The 20,726-nt window shown below is 47.0% G+C and overlaps 1 protein-coding gene across 1 annotated transcript; it reads left to right on the top strand.

The window, feature by feature from the left end:
* The first annotated feature begins 10,435 nt into the window (after positions 1-10,435).
* Positions 10,436-19,721, top strand: CSK (C-terminal Src kinase). Its single transcript, XM_032238586.1, has 4 exons — positions 10,436-10,560; positions 13,319-13,432; positions 18,116-18,228; positions 19,427-19,721. The coding sequence occupies exons 1-4, from the start codon at positions 10,546-10,548 to the stop codon at positions 19,704-19,706; spliced, it is 522 nt and encodes a 173-aa protein (XP_032094477.1). The 5' UTR covers positions 10,436-10,545; the 3' UTR covers positions 19,707-19,721.
* Positions 19,722-20,726: the final 1,005 nt, after the last annotated feature.

Raw genomic sequence — 20,726 nt, 5'->3', positions numbered from 1 at the left:
GGACTAGAACTCCCAGTTTCCTGGTGATTGGCCCAAACTCACCCAGCCATCTTTCATGCCTAAGGTGGGACTAGAACTCACAATCTCCTGGTGATTGGTCCAAAGTCACCCAGCTGGTTTTCATGCCTAAGGCGGGACTAGAACTCCCAGTCTCCTGGTGATTAGCCAAAGTCACCCAGCCAGCTTTCATGCCTAAGGCGGGACCAGCGCCCACGTTAGGTGCATTTCAGGGGCAACAATTTCAGTGGAATAATTATATTCGGATTTTTAAAATCTGGGGCTACAGAGGTGGGAAGCATCCCCAGGCGAATACGCCCCCCGCTTTTCCCACCCCCAAAAACCAAACCAATGCAAACCTCCCCCCCCACCACTCACACATGACTGCACCTGACCCGTGTTGCATCCCCTTGAGCCCAAAGAGAAAATGGTTTCAGGGCTGTGTGTGTGTGTGTCTGTGTTTGTGTGTGTGAAACAACCCTCCTTCAAATGCCAAGTCTTCTCTGCAGTGGCCTTTCCTTGCTCAAATGGCATCGCAGCTCCCAAAGGCCAGGCCGGGGGTGGGGTGGGGTGGGGGGGCATGCAAAAGAGGGGCTGACTCTGCAAATGATTGGGAGCGAAGGGCCCTTTCCGTGCAGCTGCTGGCTTTGCATTTCCAGCTCTCGAGGCGAGGCTGGAAACCACATTCAAAAGTGGTGGTGGTGGAAAGGCCGGGCCGGATGCTCTTCTCGCCTCTCTTCAACACAACAGTTGGCTTCTTTCCTTTGATCAAAAAAGGAAAGAGAAGTAAAAACCTTTCCTAGCTGAAAAATCAAGTTTTGCAAACCTTCAAATCTCTCTCTCTCTGCCTCTTTCTCTCTGTCTCTCTTTCTTTCTTTCTCCCTCCCTCTTTCTCTCTCCCTCCCGCTCTCCCTCCCTCTCTCCCTCTCTCTCCCTCCCTCTCGCCATCCCTCCCTCTCTCTATCCCTCCCTCTCTCTCTCCCTCCCTCTCCCTCCCTTCCTCCCTCTCCCTCTCTCTCCCTTCCTCTCCCTCTCTCTCTGTCCGTCTCTCCATCCCTCCCTCCCACTCTCCCTCCCTCTTTCTCCCTCTCTCTCTCCCTCTCTCCATCTCTCTTTCCCTCTCTCTCTCTCCCTCTCTCTCCCTCTCTCCCTTCCTCCCCCCTCTCTCTCCCCCTCTCTCTCTCCCTCTCTCTCCCTCTCTCTATCCCTCCCTTCCTCTCCCTCTCTCTCTATCCCTCTCTCCATCCCTCCCTCTCTCTCTATCCCTCTCTCCCTCCCTCCCACTCTCCCTCCCTCCCTCCCTCCCTCTCTCCATCCCTCCCTCTCTCTCTATCCCTCTCTCCCTCCCTCCCACTCTCCCTCCCTCCCTCCCTCTCTCCATCCCTCCCTCCCTCTCTCTCCCTCTCTCTCTCCCTCCCTTCCTCCCCCCTCTCTCTCCCCCTCTCTCTCTCCCTCCCTCTCTCCATCCCTCCCTCTCTCTCTCCCTCCCTTCCTCCCTCTCCCTCTCCCTCTCCCTCTCCCTCCCTTCCTCTCCCTCTCTCTCTATCCCTCTCCATCCCTCCCTCTCTCTATCCCTCTCTCCCTCCCTCCCACTCTCCCTCCCTCTCTCTCTCCCTCCCTCTCTCCCTCTCCCTCTCCTTCCCTCTTCCTTGCTCTCTATTCAACTTGCATTTTACAAAAACACCAAACCCAGATTAGAGGACAGGGTCTCCTCGTTTTACGACCGCAGTCAGATCCAGAATTTAGACCCCGAATTTGAACAATGGATGGAAACTAATCAAAGAGAGGAAACTTCCTAACAGCGAGGACACTTGACCAGTGGAACAGCTTGCCACCAGGCGTCGTGGGTGCTCCGTGACTGGAGGCTTTCGAGAAGAGGATTGGACAAGCCTCTGAAATCGTCTTGAGTCTCCTGCTTGAGCAGGGGGTTGGGCTAGAAGACCTCCAAGGTCCCTTCCAGCTCTTTTCTGATGGATTGATTGATTAGGACTGGGGTGCCTCGGAAGAGGGCCTCCGGAGTCAAGGAATTCTGCATCTTCTCTTTTTCCATTTCTGCCACCCCATCCCTCCATGCCAATCCAAAGCCTTCCCCCCCCCAATCGTTTTCTCCCCCCCCCCTCCATCCTTAGAAGGGCTTGAATGCATCAGCCGCCAGAGAGTTTAATGGAAGTCTTATTTCCTTGCCTGGTGAATGCCAAGCGTGGGAAGGGAGCGTTTGGCTAAGTACTTGAGGTGTAAAGTTCGGGGCGCGCTCGCAGCAGCCGTGGCGGAAGGCCGGCTGTGCCCCGGTGGGTGCGAGGCGGCAGCTGCGCTTCTGTGCTTCTGTGTGTGAGCCGCGTGCGGCCGAGGGGAGAGTGGGCGAGGGCTTTCTTCCAGGGCCTGATGAGCACCCTGGGACCTAGTCTCTGCGGAGCTGCTGCGTGGGCGCAGGGCTTGGCACTGCCCGAATGGCAAGAGGCGATTGGAGCTGAATCCCGAAGGGCTGGGCTCTTCGGGAAAAGGCTCCGTGGGGGGGAAATGCGCTTGAGAGTTTGCATGTGGTCCAGCTCCTCCCTTCCCCCTCCTTTCTTTCCCCTTCCCTCCCTCTTCCATTCTTCCTTCTTTCCTAGCCTATCGGCTTTGTCTTCTTTTTTCTTTCTTTCTTTCTTTCTTCCTTTCTTTCTGTCTCTTTCTTTCTCTTTCTTTCTTTCTTGCTCTCTCTCTCTTTTTCTTTCTTTCTGTCTTTCTTCCTTCCCTCTCTTCCTCTTTCCTTTCCTTTCTTCCAACCCTCCCTCCATCTCCCTTCTTTCCTTTCCTTCTTTCCTCCCTCCCTCTTCCTTTCTTCCTACCTTCCTATCCTCTATGTCTCCTTCCTTCCTTCCTTCCTTCTCCTTCCCTCCCTCCCTCTTCCATTCTTCCTACTTTCCTAGCCTGTCATTTTTGTCTTTCTTTCTTCCTTCCTGTCTCTGTCTGTCTGTCTTCCTTTTTCTTTCTTTTTTTCTTTCTTTCTTTCTGTTTGTCTGTCTTCCTCTTTCTTTCTTTCTTTCTTTCTTTCCTGCTCTCTCTCTCTCTCTCTGTCTTTTTCTTTCTGTCTTTCTTTCTTCCCTCTCTTCCTCTTTCCTTTCTTCCAACCCTCCCTCCATCTCCCCTCTTTCCTTTCCTTTTCCTCCCTCCCTCCCTCTTCCTTTCTTCCTACCTTCCTATCCTCTCTGTCTCCTTCCTTCCTTCCTTCTCCTTCCTTCCTTTCTTCCTTCTCCTTCCCTCCCTCCCTCTTCCATTCTTCCTACTTTCCTAGCCTGTTGCCTTTTGTCTTTCTTTCTTTCTTTCGCTGTCTGTCTTCTTTCCTTCCTTCCTTCCCTCCCTTGCTTTTTCCTTTCTTCCATCATCTCCTTCCATCTCCCTTCTTTTCTTTCCTTCCTCCCTCTCTCTTCCTACCTTCCTACCCTCTCTGTACTTCCTTCCTTCCTTCCTTCCTTCCTCCCTTCCTTCCTTCTCCTTCCCTCCTTCCCTCTTCTATTCTTCCTACTTCCTAGCCTGTTGCCTTTGTCTTCTTTCTTTCTTTCTGTCTCTGTCTGTCTTTCTTTCTTTCTGTCTTTCTTTCCTCCCTTCCTCTCTCCTTTCTTCCAACCCTCCCTCCATCTCCCTTCTTTTCTTTCCTTCTTTCCTCCCTCCCTCCCTCTTCCTTTCTTCCTACCTTCCTACCCTCTCTGTCTCCTTCCTTCCTTCCTTCCTTCCTTCCTACCTACCTACCTACCTACCTACCTACCATCCATCCATCCATCCATCCATCCATCCTTCTGTCCCTGGATACAAAACATAACAATCGGTTATTAGTTCGAAATCTGTAGCCAAACCAGGCGTATCTCTTTCTTTTATTTCCTTGCCTGCTGCTCCCTTCTCCATCCTAGCGATTGTTTTTCCTTTGGTGCTTTCACTCTGCTTGGCCAGGAAACCTCAAGTCTGTGCGGCTGCCAGTCTGAAATATAAAGGAGCAAAGAGCTTTACGTTTAGCTCAAGAGCCGTTCTTCTCCTTTCCCGCTTGCCCTCGACATTACGAGCCGAACGAGGAAGGAGGCTCTTCTGCTCGGCCTTTATTGATTCTGTTTTATCACTGTGGTTCAAAAGGGCCAGGCTGAAGTAGCTACGCGGCCAGGATTCAGGGGCAACGCAACAGATGAGCATTAAAATATTAATTTGCTTAACGATTTCATGTCAGTTCTGTTCTCTCTCCGGAGGTTTTTTTTTTGAGTGAGTCATTGTTTCTCCAACTGCTTCACCTGGCGGAGAGATCCATAAAATAAAAGACTGCAATGCCATTGTGCTGTGCCGAGAATGCTTGGGAATGGCCCCTCCGAAGCACCTGGGGCACGGGGAATTCTGGGAAATGAAGTCCGCCCCTCTTAAAGTTGCATAGGTGGCATTGAGATCCTAAAAAAATTAGCTTGTATGTATCCGAACGTATAACCCTAAATGCCGGAGATGTGATTGTGCTGATGCTACGCATTATCATATATGGTGGACTTGTAAAAAAAGGTCAAAGCGTTTTGGATAAAAAATATGGTGGATTATGCAAAATAGTCCTTTTTTTTTTTAATTGAAAATTTTAGAAAAAAAAACTTTTACAAATGTTTACCTCCCCCCCTGCCCTCCCCACCCGAACCTCCCCCCCAGCTTCCCTCCCCCCCCCCCCAACTTCCCAGAACCAATACAGGGTATAAATATTTAACAAAGATGTCCTAAAATAAACTTTAAAAAAGTTAGTATCCTCTTTCATTTCAGCTTTAACTCCTCTTTGCTAGGCTAGCTCTAAACAGATTATATCATTCCTTGTTTCTTCAGTCATAAACTATCTGGAATTTCTTGCTCCCATATTTATTTTGAGTATACTCAATCCATCTTCTCCACTCCAGTTTATATCTCTCATTGGAGTGGTCCTTGAGATATGCTGATATTTTAGCCAGCTCTGCTAGGTTTGTTACTTTAGAAGTAGCAAAATATTCTTAAAAAGAGGATAAAGTTTACTCCTCAATTATTCTTGTTAGGTATAATCACAGACTATAGCAATAGCAATAGCAGTTAGACTTATATACCGCTTCATAGGGCTTTCAGCCCTCTCTAAGCGGTTTACAGAGTCAGCATATTGCCCCCAACAACAATCCGGGTCCTCATTTTACCCACCTCGGAAGGATGGAAGGCTGAGTCAACCCTGAGCCGGTGAGATTTGAACAGCCGAACTGCAGAACTGCAGTCAGCTGAAGTAGCCTGCAGTGCTGCATTTAACCACTGCGCCACCTCGGCTCCTAGACTGTACAGTTATAGAGACTAATTTGATTTTGAACTTAACAACGGCAGCAAGATTGTTGGTGGCGCAGTACTGGAAGAAGGAAGACTTGCCTACTATTCAAGAACGGACGTTAAAAGTCACAAACTTAGCAGAGATGGCTAAAATATCAACATATCTTAAGGACCATTCAGGTTGAAGTGTGGACTTCAACTCCCAGAATTCTTCAGCCAGGATGGATAATTGAATTTAGATTGGCTAAGAGGGTTTTGAGGGACGCGGTGGCTCAGTGGCTAAGATGCTGAGCTTGTCGATCAGAAAGGTCGGCAGTTTGACGGTTCAAATCCCTAGCGCCACTGCGTAACGGAGTGAGCTCCCATGTCTTGTCCCAGCTTCTGCCAACCTAGCAGTTCGAAAGCAGGTACAAAATGCAAGTAGAAAAATAGGAACCACTTTTGGTGGGAAGGGAACAGCGTTCCGTGCGCCTTCTGGGGTGTTGAGTCATGCCAGCCACATGACCACGGAGACGTCTTCGGACAGCGCTGGCTCTTCGGCTTTGAAACGGAGATGAGCACCGCCCCCTAGAGTCAGGAATGACTAGCACAGATGAGCGAGGGGAACCTTTACCTTTAAGAGGATTTGGGGACGATTCTCTCCAAGGGAGTCAATCAAGGCTCTGCCTCCCCCCATCCCTGGACCCACTTCAAGCATCTGCTGGCATTTCTGCTGAGCTTTCCATGGCCACCTACGCCTTTTTGTCCCCGAGCTGAAATGGGTGACCTCATCCATCTGCACGGCTCTCTGGACAAAGCCGGGCTTTGTTTATGGGCCGATGCAGGAGAACCTGCGGTCTTCACCAGTGGGCTTGACGAGCCTCTGCAGCCTTTCATAAGGATTGCTCTGCTCTTTTAAGATTAGGCTGCAAGCTTCCAAACACCCACTAGATGTCAGCAAGGAGACCCCCCCAAAATGCCAGTGTTTCGCTGCCATCGCCATCTAGTGGCAGTTGTGTTACTTACAGCTGATTTATAGCATGGCAGTTGAGATTTTAATTTTATTTTTTTTACAGTTTTGATAAAGGCAATAATTAGCCATCCTTTTGGGCTTTTTTAAAAAAAATCAATCAGAATAGAGCTGAAAGGGAACTTGGAGAGATGATAGATGGAAGGGTGGATGGATGGATAGATGTATGGATGGTATAGATGATAGAAGGAAGGGTGGATGGATGGGGAGAGAGATATAGAAGATGGATGGATGGATGGATGGATGAATAGATGGATGGATGGCATAGATGATAGAAGAAAGGCTGGATTGATGGGGAGGGAGGGAGATATAGAAGATGGATGGATAGATGGATGAATAGATGGATGGTATAGATGATAGAAGGAAGGGTGGATGGATGGGGAGGGAGATATAGAAGATGGATGGATAGATGGATGAATAGATAGATGGTATAGATGATAGAAGGAAGGGTTGATGGATGGGGAGAGAGATATAGAAGATGGATGGATGGATGGATGGATGGATGGATGGATGGATGGATGGATGGATGGATAGATAGATGGTATAGATGATAGAAGGAAGGGTGGATGGATGGGGAGGGAGATATAGAAGGTGGATGGATGGATGAATAGATGGATGGATGGTATAGATAGAAGGAAGAGTGGATGGATGGGGAGGGAGATATAGAAGATGGGTGGATGGATGAATAGATGGATGGATGGTATAGATGATAGAAGGAAGGGTGGATGGATGGGGAGGGATGGAGATATAGATGATGGATGGATGGATAAATGAATAGATGGATGGATGTTATAGATGTTAGAAGGAAAGGTGGATGGATGGATGGATGGATGGGGAGGGAGGGAGATATAGAAGATGGAGGGATGCTTTGCCCCACATTGCTGCCCCATAGCAAGGGCCTGTGGGCTTATCCCAGGTCTCTCTGCCAACCCACTTCTGCCTTTAGCCCAGCCAAGCTTTCTGCTGTGAGTCCAGCCCTGGTTCTTACGAGCAGCAGCTGCTGGGTCTTTGCTGTGAGATCGGAATTAGGAGTTGCTAAACTTAGCTCCGGCAGGGCAAAAGTTGCATCCCTGGGGAGCTGTGGGGAAAGTGGGGAGGGCGGCCCATTTCCTGGGGCTGCCTTGGGGCAGCCAAGGGTTGAGCACCGGAAGGAAGGGGGCAAGGCAAGCGTGGCGGAGGCCTCTCCCAGCTCTGCCACTGCTCGGCTTCCCAGCCTGGGCAACTGGGTGGACTTCAACTCCCAGAATTCCCCAGCCGGCAGGACATTGCTGTCGGTGACCTTCCCAGCTGGTTCCCGACCAGCGAAGTCAATGAGAGAAGCCGAATTCATTTAATGCCAATGTGATTCACTTAACGGCGGCTTAGGAAAGTCCCTTAATCACTATACCCAACTGGCACGGGGCCTGCTGTGCCCACGGTGGATGTCTTCCTTAAAGAAGAACAGAGAATTTCCATTTATTTTGTCTGATCTTCTGACTGTCACTGTAGCAACAATTCGTATAGAATAGAATAGAATAGAATAGAGAATGGAATAGGAGGAATATAGAATAGAATAGAATAGAAAATAGAATAGAATATAGAATAGAATAGAATAGAAAATAGAATATAGAATATAGAATATAGAATATAGAATATAGAATAGAATAGAAAATAAAATAGAATAGAATATAGAATAGAATAGAATAGAATAGAGAATGGAATAGGAGGAATATAGAATAGAATAGAATAGAAATAGAATAGAATATAGAATAGAATAGAATATAGAATAGAATAGAAAATAGAATATAGAATAGAATAGAAAATAAAATAGAATAGAATATAGAATAGAATAGAAAATAAAATAGAATAGAATATAGAATAGAATAGAAAATAAAATAGAATAGAATATAGAATAGAAAATAGAATGCAGAATAGAATAGAATATAGAATAGAATAGAATATAGAATAGAATAGAAAATAAAATAGAATATAGAATTGAATTGAATAGAAAATAGAATAGGATAGAATATAGAATAGAATATAGAATATAGAATATAGAATAGAATAGAAAATAGAAAATAGAATAGAATATAGAATAGAAAATAAAATAGAATAGAATATAGAATAGAAAATAGAATAGAATATAGAATAGCAAATAAAATAGAATAGAATATAGAATAAAATAGAATAGAAAATAAAATAGAATAGAAAATAGAATAGAATAACAGAGTTGGAAGGGACCTTGGAGGTCTTCTAGTCCAACCCCCTGCTCAGGCAGGAAGCCCTAAGCCCTTTCAGAAAAAATGGTTGCCCAACATCTTCTTAAAGACTTCCAGTGTTGGAGCATTCACAACACTGTTTAATACCGTCCCAAGTGCAACGGCACTGAAAAATGCAACTTACGACCGTTTTTCGCACTTGTGACTGTTGCAGCCTCCCTGGGGGGAAAATTCGGACGCTTGGCAACTGGTTTCATAGTTATGACGGTCACAGTGTCTCAGGGCCACGTCATCCTCTTTGGTGACCGTCTGACCAGCAGAGTCCAGGGGGGGAACCCAGATTCACTTAACGACCGTCTTAGTAACTTAACCACCGCCGGGATTCACTTAGCCACTGTGGTCAGCAAGCTCGTAAAATGGGGCGGCGAAACCTCGCTGAACCGATGTCTCGCTTAGCCACAGAGACAGGCTGGGCTGCATGGTGGTCGTAAGTTGAGGACTATCTGAAACTGGGCCCCTTCGCCAAAGAGGCGCTGTGGACCCAAAATGGGTTTTCAGCCTTTGAAGCGGCGAAGAATATTTGTAAAGGGGAATATTTTGCTTTTGAGGTCTCGCATGTTTATTCCGCTCTCGCTGACCACAGAGAGCGCGGCGGGAGGGTCCAGTCGAAGCTGCTTTTTCGTGGCCTCCTGACCTCCGTGGACAGCAGGCATTCGTGGGAACTGGCTTGCCTGCGTTTGAATTTACAGCAAAGGTTTCTCAACCTGTTAGTCGCCTGCCCTAGATATATATATACCGTATATTTATATTTATATATTGCAAGGAAAGGCACTTTTGGCTGAATATCCATACTGTGGCAGGTTCGTTCAATAGCAATCACTCTCCTCTGGTTTTTGACCCCCTCACCCCACCCCAGATCAATGGCACACTAATGGATGCGTCACTTCTCTGGATGCTTTCAAATTAAAATGCATGTTGAAGGATGCTTGGAAAGGATTCTTAAGAAAGTGGGAGGGAGGGAGGGATTAAGAGGTGATAGGAAGGGAGGAAGGAAGGAAGGGGGGGGGAGAGGAAGAAAGGAAGGAAGAGGGAGGGAGGGAAGAAGGAAGGAAGGAAGACATGATAGGAAGAGAGGAGGAAAGAAGGAAGGAAGACAGAGATGATAGGAAGGGAGGAAGAGGGAGGGAGGAAAAAAGGAAGGAAGAGGGAGGGAGGGAAGAAGGAAGGAAGACATGAATGGAAGAGAGGAAGAAAGAAGCAGGATGAAAGAAGGAAGGAAGACATGATAGGAAGGGAGGAAGAGGGAGGGAGGAAGAAAGAGGAAGAGGGAGGCAGGCAGGCAGGAAGGAAGAGAGATGATAGGAAGGGAGGAAGAAAGGAAGAGGGAGGGAGGAAGAAAGAGGAAAAAGTAGGAAGGAAGGAAGGAAGGCAGGCAGAGATGATAGGAAGGGAGGAAGGAAAGAGGGAGGAAGGAAGGAAAGAAGGATGACGAAGGAATAAAGGGGAGGGAGGGAGAAAGAAAGGAAGAGGGAGGAAGGAAGACAGATGATAGGAAGGGAGGAAGGAAGGAAGGATGAGAAAGGAAGAAAGAAAGCAAGAGAGGAAGGAAGGAAGGAAGGATGAGAAAGGAATAAGGGAGGGAGGAAGAAAGAAAGGAAGAGGAGGGAGAAAGAAAGAAGTAGGAAGGAAGGCAGGAAGGAAGACAGAGATGATAGGAAGGGAGGAAGGAAGGAAAGAAGGAAGGATGAGAAAGGAATAAAGGGGAGGGAGGGAGGGAGGAAGGAAGGAAGGAAGAGGGAGGAAGGAAGACAGAGATGGTAGGAAGGGAGGAAGAAAGGAAGAGGGAGGAAGAAAGGAAGGAAGGTGAGAAAGGGACAGAGAAGGGAGGAAAATATGCATTTTTGGCCAAATTCTCTTTCTCTCCTTTTGGGCATCTCCACCACAGGTGATGGAAAGTGCCTGGTTTCTGCAGAATGTGATCTTGAAAAGATCTTTCTCCTTTAGGTCTCATGGTACCAAGTGACGTGTCCTCCTTATGAGAATCAGTCCCCGGAAGCGCCCGAGAAAATGTCAGGAATGCAGGTAAGAAACAAGACAAGAGAGAAAGAGAAACAACGTTTGTTTTTGATTTCGGTTTCACACGTTCCGTTCACACAATTTTGGGTGTACGGAGTGGGGAGAAAGGATTTTTCCTGGACATTTTTTAAAAATAATTCCCAATCATTTGACGTCCAGGTTCTCTGGGATCCTGTCCGATATGACCCTGGTTGGTTGAAACGCAGTTAATATATGGGTTGTCCTTGACTTACCCATTTAGTGACCATTTATTGTCCGAAGTTACAACGGCATTGAGAAAAGCCACCGTTTGCGACAGCATCCCCGTGTCGTGTGATTAAAATCGGAATGCTTGGCAGCTGCTTCGTATTTACGACGGCCGCAGTGTCCCGTGGTCCTCTTTTTGTGACCTCCCGACGAGCAAAGTCAACGGGGAAGCCAAATTCACTTAACGACCGTGTGACTAACTTAACAACCGCAGCGCTTCCCTTAACAACGGTTGGCCACAATGGTGGTAAAAGGGGACGCAAAGCTCGCTTAACAAATGTCTCGCTTAGCAACATACCCTTGGGGAGAAATTGCGGTCATAACTCCAGGATTCTATATTTCCCCTCCAATTTTTTAGTGCTGGGTTTTTCTAGTGGGGTATTGTTGTTGTTTTTTTAAAAATTAAAGTTTTTTTAATTAGGTAAACATTAAAAACATTGGACATGGTGCGACATTTCTGGCATAAACATTTCCATATTTATTGGATCTTACAACAATTACATTTTATATCCATTACATAGGAATGTAATGATATGTAATGTCAGATTACCTGTCCGTTGATCCTTTCTTTTATATAATTACTAACCATACCAATACATATCCAGTTCCTACCTATCACACCTTCATAATACCATAATACCCCCCCCCCCCTTCCCTGATTTGATTTGTTAGCCGCCTTGAGTCCCCTTCGGGGGGAAAGGGCGGCATATAAATATAATAAATGAATAAATGAATGAATATTTTCCCATTCTTAATTTGTCTGTGTTTTTCTGTCCTGGTCTTTTTTCCCCTCCTTTCTAACCATCTGTTTATTAAATTAAACTGTTTATTAAATTTATAGGCCGCCTAATCCCGGAGGATGACTCCGGGCGGCTTACAGCAACAGAAATTAAAAGAAATTTAAAAAAACAGATAAAACACGACAAATTTAAAAAGACACAACATGCACCCAATCTAAGCGGGGCTGGACCTCAATCCAGAGGTCAACAGCCTCAGGCCTGCCGGAATAGCCAAGTCTTAATAGCTTTTCGGAAGGCCATGAGAGTGGGTAGGGTCCGGATCTCTGGGGGTAGCTCATTCCATAGGGCCGGAGCGGCAACAGAGAAGGCCCTGCTCCGAGGCGTCGCCAGCCGGCATTGTCCAGCTGATACCACACAGAGAAGACCCATCGATACTATTTGTCCCAGATTTTGTGATATTCCGTCTCCCCCTCTAGAGTCAGTCTGTCCATCTCTGCGCCCGTCAGTATCTTATTTATTATTTCTTGTTCTTTTATTTTTCCATTGTTGTGCAAAAACTTTCCGCTGTTAAAATAGGCAGCATTAAATATAGTCCACCTTTGGCATATTTTTTTCCCCTCTGGTAAAAATAATCCTGGCCTCAACTCCCATCCTTTGATTTAGCATCTCTTCCAAATTCCTTCTTATCTGGTGCCAACAAGCCTTTAGCTTTCGTGCACTCCCACCACATATGACAGAAGGTTCCCTAGTGCAGATATCACATTTCCAGCATCGTGGCGATTAAGTTTTTGTTAATTTTCACCCACGTTTTCAGGGCTGGCTTTTCTAAAGGGGTGTTTTTATGGCATTCGGACATTGGGTAAGTGCTTTTTCTGATCTTGGTAGGCTGTTTTGATGCCCGTGTGTTTGTGCCTCCAGGGAAGATTTTACATGGCTGACTTGTTCTTTTTTTAAAAAAAAAGAAAGATACAGAAGGCGGGTTATTTTAATAAAGCCAAAAAAAAAAAAAAAAGGGGAAGGAACTATAGTTTGGCGAGAGAGATCACGTGATTTCCTTGCCAGACAAGTCGGAGTCCCCCCCGGTTTAAAAATATAGGTGTAATCAAGTGCCAAATAGCAAAAACTGTCTCCCACTTTGGCGACTTGAAAACTTTCGATTCCCAGAATTCCCCAGCGCGAGCGTGGCTGACAGAGGAATTCTGGGAGTTGAAGTCCACCCACCTTTTAAGTGGCCAAGCTTGGGAAAATACCGTGAATATGGCTCGTCTTTGATTTACGACCGCCCTTCAGCCCAAAATTACAGTCATAAATCGTGGCCGTCGTTAAACAGGTCACCCTAGGATGACGCTCGTTTCAATGACGCTCGTTTTTTGGTGACGGTCATTAAGTGAACCCCCGATACCAAATGGATGGTTTTTCCCCAAAAAAACACCCCCACCGGAAGTTGAGGCGGCGAATTAGTCTCAAATTGTGGCCGCGCGCGATGGCCGGGTGCCACGAACATTTCTAAATGTGATTAAGTTGCCGAGCCCGCCAAATAGGATCACGTGACCACAAAGGGGAGGTGGGGGGACGATGACGACGGGTGACGGTTAGAACTTCAAACCCGGATCCTAAGTCGTTCTGCAGAGATCCGTCGTGAATTCAAACGGTCGCTAAGCACAGCACCGTAAGTCGAGTTCCTGGCTAGAGAGCTTCGGATGCAGGTTTTTTTAAAATGCTTTCTCTTGACGTCGGAGCCAAATGTTTTAACAAATGTCCTCCTTCTTTCCTAAAAGGCTGTCTGGGCTTCCGGCACAGAATGTATCGCCAAATATAATTTTCACGGCACAGCGGATCAAGATCTCCCCTTCAGCAAAGGAGACGTCCTCACCATCATCTCGGTCACCAAGGTAACCGGCCTCTCTCCGGCGCCGGGCAACAGCCGTGTGCCCACGGACGCCTGCGGTGACGGGCAGGCTGATAATGGGAGAGTGCAGCAAGGGCCCTGTGGAGGCTGAGCCGGGGGTTGCTTGCTGGCTTCCGGAGGTTGAATTTGGCTCCGGAGGTCTTTGGGGGTTTGCGCTGGGGTGCCCCCACCTGCGTTGGGTGCCTGCCCCAAAGGGCCACGGGGGGCTTAGGAGGTCATTGGGCCAAAGACACGACTTGTGTCTGTTGTGTGATAAGGTCTGGTTGTGTTTAGCTTCGTGATGTCATCCTGGTTTTGTAGCAAACTGGTAAAAGGGGCAGTTTGCTCCATTCTACAACTATAAAGTCAGTCTGTCTCTCTCTCTCTCTCTCTCATCTACTCTCTTTCTCTTCTCTCTCTCTCCTTTCTTTCTCATCTATCTTCTCTCTCTTTCTCATCTTTCTCTCCTTTCTTTCCCCCTCTCTTTCATCTACAGTATCTTCTCTCTCTCTCATCTCCTCTCTCCTTTCTTTCTCATCTATCTTCTCTCTCTCTCTCTTTCTTTCTCATCTCTCCTTTCTTTCCCTCCCCCTCTCTTTTTCATCTACAGTATCTTCTCTCTCTCTCATCTACTCTCTCTCTCTTCTCTCTCTCCTTTCTTTCTCATCTATCTTCTTTCTCTCTTCTCTCTCTTTCTTTCTCATCCATCTTCTTTCTCTCTCTCATCTCTCTCTCCTTTCTTTCCCTCCCCCTCTCTCTTTCATCTACAGTATCTTCTGTCTCTCTCATCAATTTCCTTTCTCTCTCTCCCTCTCATCTACTCTCTTCTCTCTCTCTCCTTTCTTTCTCATCTATCTCTTTCTTTCTCATCCATCTTCTTCATCTCTCTCTCCTTTCTTTCCCTCCCCCTCTCTCTTTCATCTACAGTATCTTCTGTCTCTCTCATCACTTTCCTTTCTCTCTCTCTCTCTCTTGTTTACTCTCTTTCTCTCCTTTCTTATCTATTTTCTCTCTCCTTCATCTCTCCTTTCCTCCCTCTCTCATCTACAGTATCTTCTCTCTCTCATCACTTCCCTTTCTCTCTCTCATCTATTCTCTCTCTCTTATCCCTCCTTTCTTTCTCTCTCTTTCTCATCTATTTTCTCTTTCTCTCATCTCTCTCTCCTTCCCTCCCTCTTATCTACAGTATCTTCTCTCTTTCTCATCACTTTCCTTTCCCTCATTTACTCTCTCTCTCCTTTCTCTCTCTTTCTCATCTGTTTTCTCTCTCTCTCCTCTACAGTATCTGAGCAGAATTTGACAGTAAATTAATAAAAGTTTTTTTTTTGCTGGGACAAGAAATCTGCTTCATGCTCTCAGGAAGCCTCAGTCAGAACAAGACTGGACTTCTGTCATCTGTCAGAAATTATGTAGGGCCTCCTGCTTGGGCAGAAGTTGGACTAGATCAGTGGTCTCCAACCTTGGCAACTTTAAGACCTGTGGACTTCAACTCCCAGAGTTCCTCAGCCAGCTTTGCTCCCAGGAACTCTGGGAGTTGAAGTCCACAAGTCTTAAAGTTGCCAAGATTGGAGACCACTGGACTACAAGACCTACAAGGCCCCTTCCAACTCATTTCATTTTCATTTTTCATTTTCCCTTTATTTGTATGCCGCCCTTTTCCCTGGGGGGACTCAGGGCGGCTCACAGTTCAAAAAGGGGGGGGGGGACGACGACAAACAATTTCCAACATAAGGACAATACAACATATTAAAAGAAACACAACAGTCACACAATTCGAGTGGGGTCAGAATCTTAACCCCAGGACAGCCAGATCTTTAGGACGGCGCGGAAGGACTGGAGGGTGGTGAGGGTCCGAATCTCCACGGGGAGTTCGTTCCAGAGGGTTGGAGCAGCCACCGAGAAGGCTCTCCTCCGGGTAGTTGCCAGTCTACATTGGCTGGATGATGGAATTCGGAGGAGGCCTAATCTATGCGATTGTATCGGTCTAGTGGAGGTAATTGGCAGTAGGCGGTCTCTCAAGTACCCAGGTCCAGAACCATGAAGGGCTTTGTAGGTGATAAGTAGCACCTTGAATCGCACCCGGAGATCAACAGGCAGCCAGTGCAGCTCGCGGAGGATAGGTGTTACGTGGGTGAAACGAGGTGCACCCACAATCACTCGCGCGGCTGCATTCTGGACTAGCTGAAGTCGCCGAATGCTCTTCAAGGGCAGCCCCATGTAGAGCACTCTTAATCTGTATAATCAAGTGGATGTCCAGTCTTTTCTTGCCCACGATGCAGCTTCTCGGATTCAGAAGATGGGCTAGTTCTGTCGTTTGACGGCAACCCTTTGAGAATATCTACCTGCCTATCTATCTATATTTAATTAAAACGATTGCTTCACCCTCCTTCTGTTGCATCCTCCCAGCCAGTTCTCTTCGTGCATGACAATGAAGCTGCGATGGCGACAGGAGATAGGAAGGAAGTTGGCCAGATCCATCCCCAATCAGATTTTGCCCCTTTCTAATGTATGATAAGCTTTTAATGAGTTCATATGAGTGAGTTCATCGTGGAGGAAGAGAATGCTCTTAATCTTTAGCTACCTTGCAAATCTTCCTGGATGGGGCTTCGGAAGTCTGGTGTGGCTGGGAAATTAACATCTTTTTTTAAAAAATATATATTTTTATTCTTTTTAAACAAAACAACACATACAAAACAAAGCAAGAGAAGAACAAAGAACAACTTTCCTCCGTTTCATCAAGCATGTCGTTTGGTTTACAAGTTTTTGTGCGTCAATTCTTAAGTTTAGGATTAACATCACTGGTTTACATTAAACATAACTAGATAGTTTCACTGTCATTGAGCATTATGTGTTCAAATTACCATTAATATTCCATGGTTCCATTACCATTACCATTAATAATGGTATAAAATTACCATTAATATTCTTTCATAACAATCCTTCTCGGAATCCTCCTTGTCTGGGAGCATCGTAGAAGCCAAAGCTGAGTTGAAAAGCGTCCCTCCGTGCATCTCTCTCCCTCCAGAGACAGGGGAACAATTTAATTAACCATGAACATTATCCAGCCTTCCTTTTCAATGTAAGCTACTGGGTCAAATCCAGGGCCAGCTTTTATCATCTCTGTTTGCTAGGAATAACTAAGCAACCACGAGTTTCCTCTGAAACTCCCCGGGATTGAGAAAATACTCATCGGTGTATCTGGGTTTAGCCTGCACTGTGGGAGTTCTGGGAGTTGAATCCACATATCTTAAGTTGCCACATTTGGGGGGGGAGGGAACCCACTGCTTTAATGCTTCAGGGAGGGTGTTTTTTTTTTAAAGAAAAGGACTTTATCCTTGGTAGAAGACCAGCTAACTTTTCCTTTGCTGGCTCCTTTGCTCACCCAAAAATATATACAGTTTTGCAGTCTGCTTTTCTGTTTTCAACAGAACCTTGGCAATGGGGAGCCTCTGGGACTTCAGCTCCCAGCATTCCCCAGCAGGGATATCAATGGACTTCAACTCCCAGAATGCATGCCTTCTGCTAGGGAATTCTGGGAGTTGGAGTCCAGCTATTTGACAAACAAGGTTAAGGATTGACGGGATGGAGACGAGTTTGCAGCTAGTTTAGAGGGAGGGAGGGAGGAGATGATAAAATGGCACATTGAAAGCAACCATGTTGGGTTTCTGTTTTGATTTGGGCTGCTTCCTTGCTGGACAAGGATCATCATCCCATCACCACTTGTCCTTGCCTTCCTTCCTTCCTTCCTTCGTTGTCCCTTTTCCTTCCTTCCTTCCTTCCTTCCTTCCTTCCTTCCTTGGCCTTCCTTCCTTCTTTCATTGTCCCTTTTCCTTCCTTCCTTCCTTTATTCCTTCCTTCCTCTTTTGTCCCTTTGCCTGTCTTCCTTCTTCCTTCCTTCCTTTCTTCCTTCCTTCGTTGTCTCTTTTCCTTCCTTCCTTCCTTCGTTGTCCCTTTTCCTTCCCTCCCTCCTTCCTTCCTCTTGTCCCTTTGCCTTCCTTCCTTCCTTCCTTCGTTGTCCCTTTTCCTTCCTTCCTTCCTTCCTTCCTTCCTTCCTTCCTTCCTTCCTTCCTTCCTTCCTTCCTTCCTTCGTTGTCCCTTTTCCTTCCCTCCCTCCTACCTTCCTTCCTCTTGTCCCTTTGCCTGCCTGCCTTCCTTCCTTCCTTCGTTGTCCCTTTTCCTTCCTTCCATCTTTCCTTCCTTCCTTCCTTCCTTCCTTTTTTTCTTCTCTGCCCACTCACTGTCCTTGACACCGGGTGGCTTACAAACAATGCAAAACCCTACATAAAATAATTTTAAAAACCCAGTTAATCCGCCCCCCAACCCCCAATCAAACAAGCCACTTGATGGGCTCCATCCTTGCTCTGGGTTCCCCAGGCCCATTGGCAGAACCAGCCCTCCTTCAAGGCTTTGCGAAAGAGACTCAAAAGCAGGGACCAAGCTAATCTTCACGGGGATGATTGTTTCAAAGTAAGGGAGCCACCACGAAGGAGTCCCTGTGAGCTCCGCCAAACGAACCTCCCAACAGCATTTCCTTTCTTTGAAGGGCGAGAAGGGAACACGATTGTGGCTGCGAAGGAATGGGAGGTTAAATGGAAGGTTGTTGAGGGTCTTTGGCTTCCTTGCAGACCCATAAACCCTTCCTGGGAGCCTGGAGGAGGTCTTGCTAACCGTGGTTTCCCTCTTCCAGGACCCCAACTGGTACAAAGCCAAAAACAAAGTCGGCCGGGAGGGGATCATCCCAGCCAACTACGTCCAGAAGCGCGAAGGGATGAAACCTGGAATCAAGCTCAGCCTCATGCCGTAAGCATACATCTGAACTGGCATTTTATAGCCCCCCCGTGACGGCAAACCCATGGCCCTCGTGGCACATAAGAGCACCCTCTCTGTGGGCATGTGCGTCATCGCCAGCTGCTCTTCTGCAGAGCACCAGAAAGTGGACTGAAAATGGCCAAAAACCAGGTCCGTTTTCGTGCCATTTTTTTTGTGTTGTTTTCCCGACGTTTTCCAGTGCTCCAGCACCCGCGAAGACCATTACAAAAACGGCCTGAGAAACATCCCAAAAACGGCCCCCCAAAGAAGCTGAAAAACTAGGCGTATGTGTGTGTGCCGGTTTTTGGGTTTTCGGTTGCTCCGGTGCGCAAACATGCACACGTGTTCCGATTTGGGCACTTGGTGCCGAAAAGGTTCACCGTCCCTGTTATAGGCCTTGGCCCAAATCTGTGAGATCGGTTGGAAAGGAAATATGCCGTGTTTTTCGGCGTATAAGACGCACCTTTTTCCCCTTAAAAAAGAGGCTGAAAATCTGGGTGCGTCTTATACACTGAATACAGCAGTTTTTGCCTCCCGAAACACTACGCCTTCATGAAAATGGCCGCCGTGCATAGCCTTTCAGAGAAGGCAGAAATGAGTGAAAAGCGGGCCGTTTTTTGCTAAATTTTGCTCCCCCAGTCCCCAGGAGCACTCTATCACCCTCCTAAAGGCTATCCATGCAATTGTTTTGACAAAAAACAGGCCCGTTTTCGCGAAAAACAGGCCCGTTTTCGCGAAAAACAGGCTGTTTTTTGCTCATTTTTGTGGGGCCCCCACGCCCCAGGAGCACTTTACAAGCCTCCTAAAGGCTATTCATGCCCTTTTGGGGGGGGGGGAACCAGCCCGTTTTCGTGAAAAAAATGGGCCGTTTTGGGAAGGTTTGCAGAGTGCAAAACCTTTTTTTAAAAAATTGCCTCTTCAAAACCTTGCCGCGTCTTATACTCCAGTGCATCTTATACTCTGAAAAATAGGGTAAATAAACACCCACCAAGCAAGCCATACATGTATTGTTTTTATTTTGACTTGGTTTTGGTGATAGAGAGAGAAAACACTGTTTTGCTACTTTCTGCCAAGGAGGGGCGGTGCATGGTGGAACTTCTGTGAAGAAGTAGGTTTCTAGTCCTCGTTGAGGCCGGCGTCGGAACGTTCTGACTGTCCTCTTGGTCTCTTTTTTCCCCTCCCTCCGCAGCTGGTTCCACGGGAAGATCACGCGGGAACAAGCGGAACGGCTGCTCTACCCTCCGGAGACGGGTCTGTTCCTGGTGCGCGAGAGCACCAACTACCCGGGCGACTACACGCTCTGCGTCAGCTGTGAAGGGAAGGTGGAGCATTACCGCATCATCTACTCCTCCAGCAAGCTGAGCATCGACGAAGAGGTCTACTTCGAAAACCTCATGCAGCTGGTGGAGGTGAGGCTGAGCCAAGGTTGGCAGGGAGAACCGGGATGCATCCCCTGGGTGTCAGAATAACAAGAGTTGGAAGGGACCTTGGAGGTCTTCTAGTCCAGCCTCACTTTAGTCAGCTAAAGTGGCCTGCAGTACTGCACCCTAACCACTGTGCCACCTCGGCTCTTGAGTTACATCATGCGCCAGCTTCAGAACGAACCCACCCACCCCACCCCACCTGAACAGGCGGCCTGACTCCACCCTGGTGCGGTCACGGGCTGAAAGCATCTCGAGCCCCCTCTCCACTTCCTGTCTCTCTCGCATCACTGCCAGAGACAGGAAGGCGCTTTTGAGCGATACTGAAAGTGCCTCCTTGCAAAACCAGCAGCGGGGAGCTGCAGCTCAGCGCCTGGCGGAAGCGTCTCCCAGTGGTGACAGACAGACAAGCAATTAATTCCCTTGGGGGTGGGGTGGGGGGTGGATCGTGTTTGTAAAAAAACGGTGGACGAATTAAGTTCCCCATTCCTTGCGTAGCCGCTAAGCAGGGCTATGTGGGAGCCTGGCTAGGTGTCCTACTGCCCCCTGGTGGGCTGCAGCGTTATTGGGATTTATTGGGAGGTTGGCACCACGGCGGAAGATGCCCATTTTTCTGCCAAAGGTGGCCTAGCAAACACACGAATTAGGACCCTTAGAAGGGAGCAGGGATGGCCAGAAGCAGCTTCATCCTGACTGGAATGTGTGTGTGTGTGTGTGAGCTTGTGAGTGTGTGTCCAGATAGATAGATGATTGATAGATAGATAGATAGATAGATAGATAGATAGATAGATAGATAGATAGATAGATAGATAGATAGATAGATAGATGATGATAGATAGATAGATGATAGATAGATAGATAGATAGATAGATAGATAGATAGATAGATAGATAGATAGATAGATAGATGATAGATAGATATAGATAGATAGATAGATAGATAGATACATACATACATACATACATAGATAGGTAGATGATAGATAGATAGATGATAGATAGATAGATAGATAGATAGATAGATAGATAGATAGATAGATAGATGATAGATAGATAGATAGATGATAGA

This window comes from Thamnophis elegans, unplaced genomic scaffold (genome assembly GCF_009769535.1).
Source record: "Thamnophis elegans isolate rThaEle1 unplaced genomic scaffold, rThaEle1.pri scaffold_339_arrow_ctg1, whole genome shotgun sequence".
Lineage (NCBI taxonomy): Eukaryota > Metazoa > Chordata > Lepidosauria > Squamata > Colubridae > Thamnophis > Thamnophis elegans.
This window is presented reverse-complemented; position numbering and strand designations above follow the sequence as displayed.